Below are 3010 nucleotides of genomic sequence, written 5' to 3'. Positions count from 1 at the left end.
CTGTGCTGGCTCACCCAGGGCGCTGTGCTGTGACACACCAGGGCTCTGCTGCTGGCTCTCGGGGGAGCCTTGGCAGATYTTACGCCTGAAGGAGGTGAAGAGGTGCTGGCAGAGCTCCTCGGGCACATCYGCCTCCAGGTAGGTCTTCATGAAGAGGCAGAAGCCCTCGTAGTCAATGGGCTGGAGAGCAGAGGAGGAGGATGGAGGTGCCCCAGGACACCGTGAGTGTACAGAGGGGTGGGGCTCCATGCCCTGGGSCCCCCTCGCTGGGCACATCAGCTGCAGACCCCTCCCCAAAACCGCTGGCTTCCCAAATCCCAGCAGGTGGATAYAACCTGAAGGGCCCCAGAGGCAGAAATGCTGGGGCTGAGCCAGGTGAGAGGGCTGGGAGCAGGGACAGCAGGCAGGACAAGGAGCTGGGGGAGCRGCAGGGAGGGCAGAGCAGCAGGACCACCCTGCCCAGCCCAGCCCGGCCCCATGGGAAACATCCCCCTCCTSAGGGCTCTGGGCCTCCTCCTCCCCCATGGGCACTGCCATCCCATGAGGACAATGTCCTCCAAAGGCTTTTGTGGTCCCAGCTGCAGTGAGGGTCCTGTGGTGCCCCAGAATGGCAGGGTGGTTTTGTGCCCCTCCATGCTGTGTTCAGCCCACTGATTTTTCTCATTTTGCCTCAATTTCAGCAATTTCAGTCCCCGTGGAAGGCTCTGCCCTGCTGGCACAGGAATTGGTCTCTCTGAAAGCACCAATTGGAGAAAACAACCCCAGCCTTCTTTGGAGGGAGCGAGAGGGCACAGAGCTATCCCAACCCCACACTGGCCCCGTTTGCTTTTAGCGGGAGAGCAGATCCCTCCTGGATTCTGCCTGGCAGGGCAATGACCCAAAAAGCTCTCAGCAGGATGGGATGGGGTGGGSTGGCCAGGGAATCCAGCCCTGCCTTGTCCTGGCTGCCTGCAGCTGSGGGAGCTGGAGGGGGACACGGGTGGGGACAGGGCCATACCTGCTCGGGGTTGTACCTCGAGAGGACACCRTCGCCGTGGAACTCCTCCAGAACATCCTTGAGCTTCTTGGTGGAGTCTGGGGACACAAAGACGCTGTGCTGAGCGCGGCCCCGCYGAGCTGCCTTCATCACCCACCAGCAGAGGGGTTTATCTGCTGGGTTTACAATTTCTGGGTCCTTCTGTGGCTGGAAGAGGCCACCCCTGCCCTGCTTCCCCTTCCGCCTTCAGAGGGCAGGGCTGATAGGGAAAGTTTGGGAGTTTTACATACAGAGAGAGCTTCCTCTTAGCAGCATGAAAATAAACACAGACCCAGAGCACAGCGAGGAAGGCGTGGGCGACACTCCTGTCACAGCCATGCACAGCCCCGGGTGGCCCTGCCCCAGTATAGGGGGCTGCTGGCACCCTTTGGCAGGCCCAGTCATCCCAGAGGCTGCCTTGGTATCTCCAGGAGGTGCCAGGAGGGAGGAACAGAACAGTATTTACAGAATCACGGAATTATTTATGTTGGAAAAACCCTCTGAGGTCACAGAGTCCAACCATTAGCCAGCAAAACTGTGCTCAACACTGAGGCAGAAATGTCCCACATCTCCAGGGCTTTTAAACACCTCCAGTGACTTCACCACTGCCCTGGACAGCCTGTGCCGGTGCTTGACTATCCTTTTGGGGAAGAAATTCTCCCAAATATCCAATTAAACTTCCCCTGGTGTAGCCTGTGGCCATTCCTTCTGGCCCCATCATTGGATTAGTCCTTGCAAACTTCCACACAAATTGTAAAGACTTTCCCTGGCTGAGTGTCCTGAGGGCTGGAGGATCTGGAGGGACATCCATCCTCTCAAAATAGAGAAAAAAGGAAAAAACAGATAAAAAGATCAAGGTGAGGAAACATTCAGCCCTCATCTTCACACACATCTCTGGGCACGTGCATTTAAAAGGTTCTGGTACACAGCAGCCTCATTAATTACCATGAAATCCTCTGCAAGCGGGGGCTGTGCTGGCTCCAATCCCCTCAGCCCTGCTGGGGACAGAACTTGGCACTGAACCACAACTCTGGGATGCCTGGGGCACTCAAGGAAGGGGATCCTGGCCCTCCTCAGAGCACCCCCAAACCCTGTGTCCCCAGCCTGGTGCCAAGCCATCCTCCTGGCGAGGAGAGAGCTGCCCACGCTGCAGCCTGGCTGGCCACACTGTGATCAACACAACGAAGACGCTCTCAGTGTTCTGAGTCCAGCCTTACAGATGGCGTTTTATGGTCTGGGATCCAGGAAAGCAAAGCCCATCACCCTCCAGAGGGGCAGAGTGAGGTGCAGAGAGGGATTGTGCACTCACACCTCTGTCTGCAGGGACCAACCAGCCCTGTGATGCACAGTGTCCCCAAGGAGAGCCCCAGAGAGCTCACAGGGTCCCCTCTGCCCTTCAGTCACCTCCCACCCATTCTGCTCTCCCCAGGGTCGTGCCCTTCCTGCAAAGCAGCACCTCTGTGATTTCACACCTTCCTTTCTTCATCCCAGCTGGGCTTTTCTGCCCACCCTGCCCTGTTCTCAGCCCCTCCACGGGCTGCACTGCTGGAAAAACCGTGCCCACTCCATCTCTGTGGCAGGCAGGACCTCAAGGACCTCTTTTTGGACCCCCAGGTTTGCCCAGGCTCCCTCTCTAGCTTCTCCCAGCCCCAGGATCCCTCTGGTGCTGCTGCAAACCTCCCTCCCCGGGCAGGAGCTGCAGCAGAGGGCTGCTCTGCAAAAGCACTGAGGAAAATTACCGCAGAGGCTTGGCAGCCCGAGCGAGCTGTGGAGCAGCTCCGTGTGCTGGGAAGAGCCAGCCTGCTTTCCTGGGTGGCATTTCGCTCCGCTAAGAACGTGGGAGCCGCCCGCCTGCGGAACCGAGCCCAGCTCACGTGTCCGGTCCCCAGAGCTGGGCTCAATCCTGCCGGGCACGCAGGGGAACCCAGCGGGATCAGGGATCCTCCAGGCTCCAAACCTGAGCAATCACCCCAGCGGGATCAGGGATCCTCCAGG

The 3010-nt window shown here is 58.8% G+C and overlaps 1 protein-coding gene across 1 annotated transcript in view; it reads right to left on the bottom strand.

The window, feature by feature from the left end:
• LOC130583929 (diacylglycerol kinase beta-like) overlaps positions 1–3010 on the bottom strand; it is a 24331-nt gene that overhangs the window by 15517 nt on the left and 5804 nt on the right. Inside the window, exons 3-4 of the mRNA XM_057383608.1 lie at positions 998–1074; positions 15–180 (exon numbers count right to left, since the gene is read on the bottom strand). Coding sequence (XP_057239591.1) covers positions 15–180; positions 998–1074 — 243 coding nt within the window. The remainder of the gene's footprint in view (positions 1–14; positions 181–997; positions 1075–3010) is intronic.

The sequence above is a fragment of the Malurus melanocephalus genome, unplaced genomic scaffold (genome assembly GCF_030028575.1).
Source record: "Malurus melanocephalus ecotype Western Australia unplaced genomic scaffold, MMel_1.1 scaffold_644, whole genome shotgun sequence".
In the NCBI taxonomy this organism is placed as follows: domain Eukaryota; kingdom Metazoa; phylum Chordata; class Aves; order Passeriformes; family Maluridae; genus Malurus; species Malurus melanocephalus.
The sequence above is the reverse complement of the archived record's forward strand: the minus strand, read 5'-3'. Positions and strand labels throughout refer to the sequence as shown.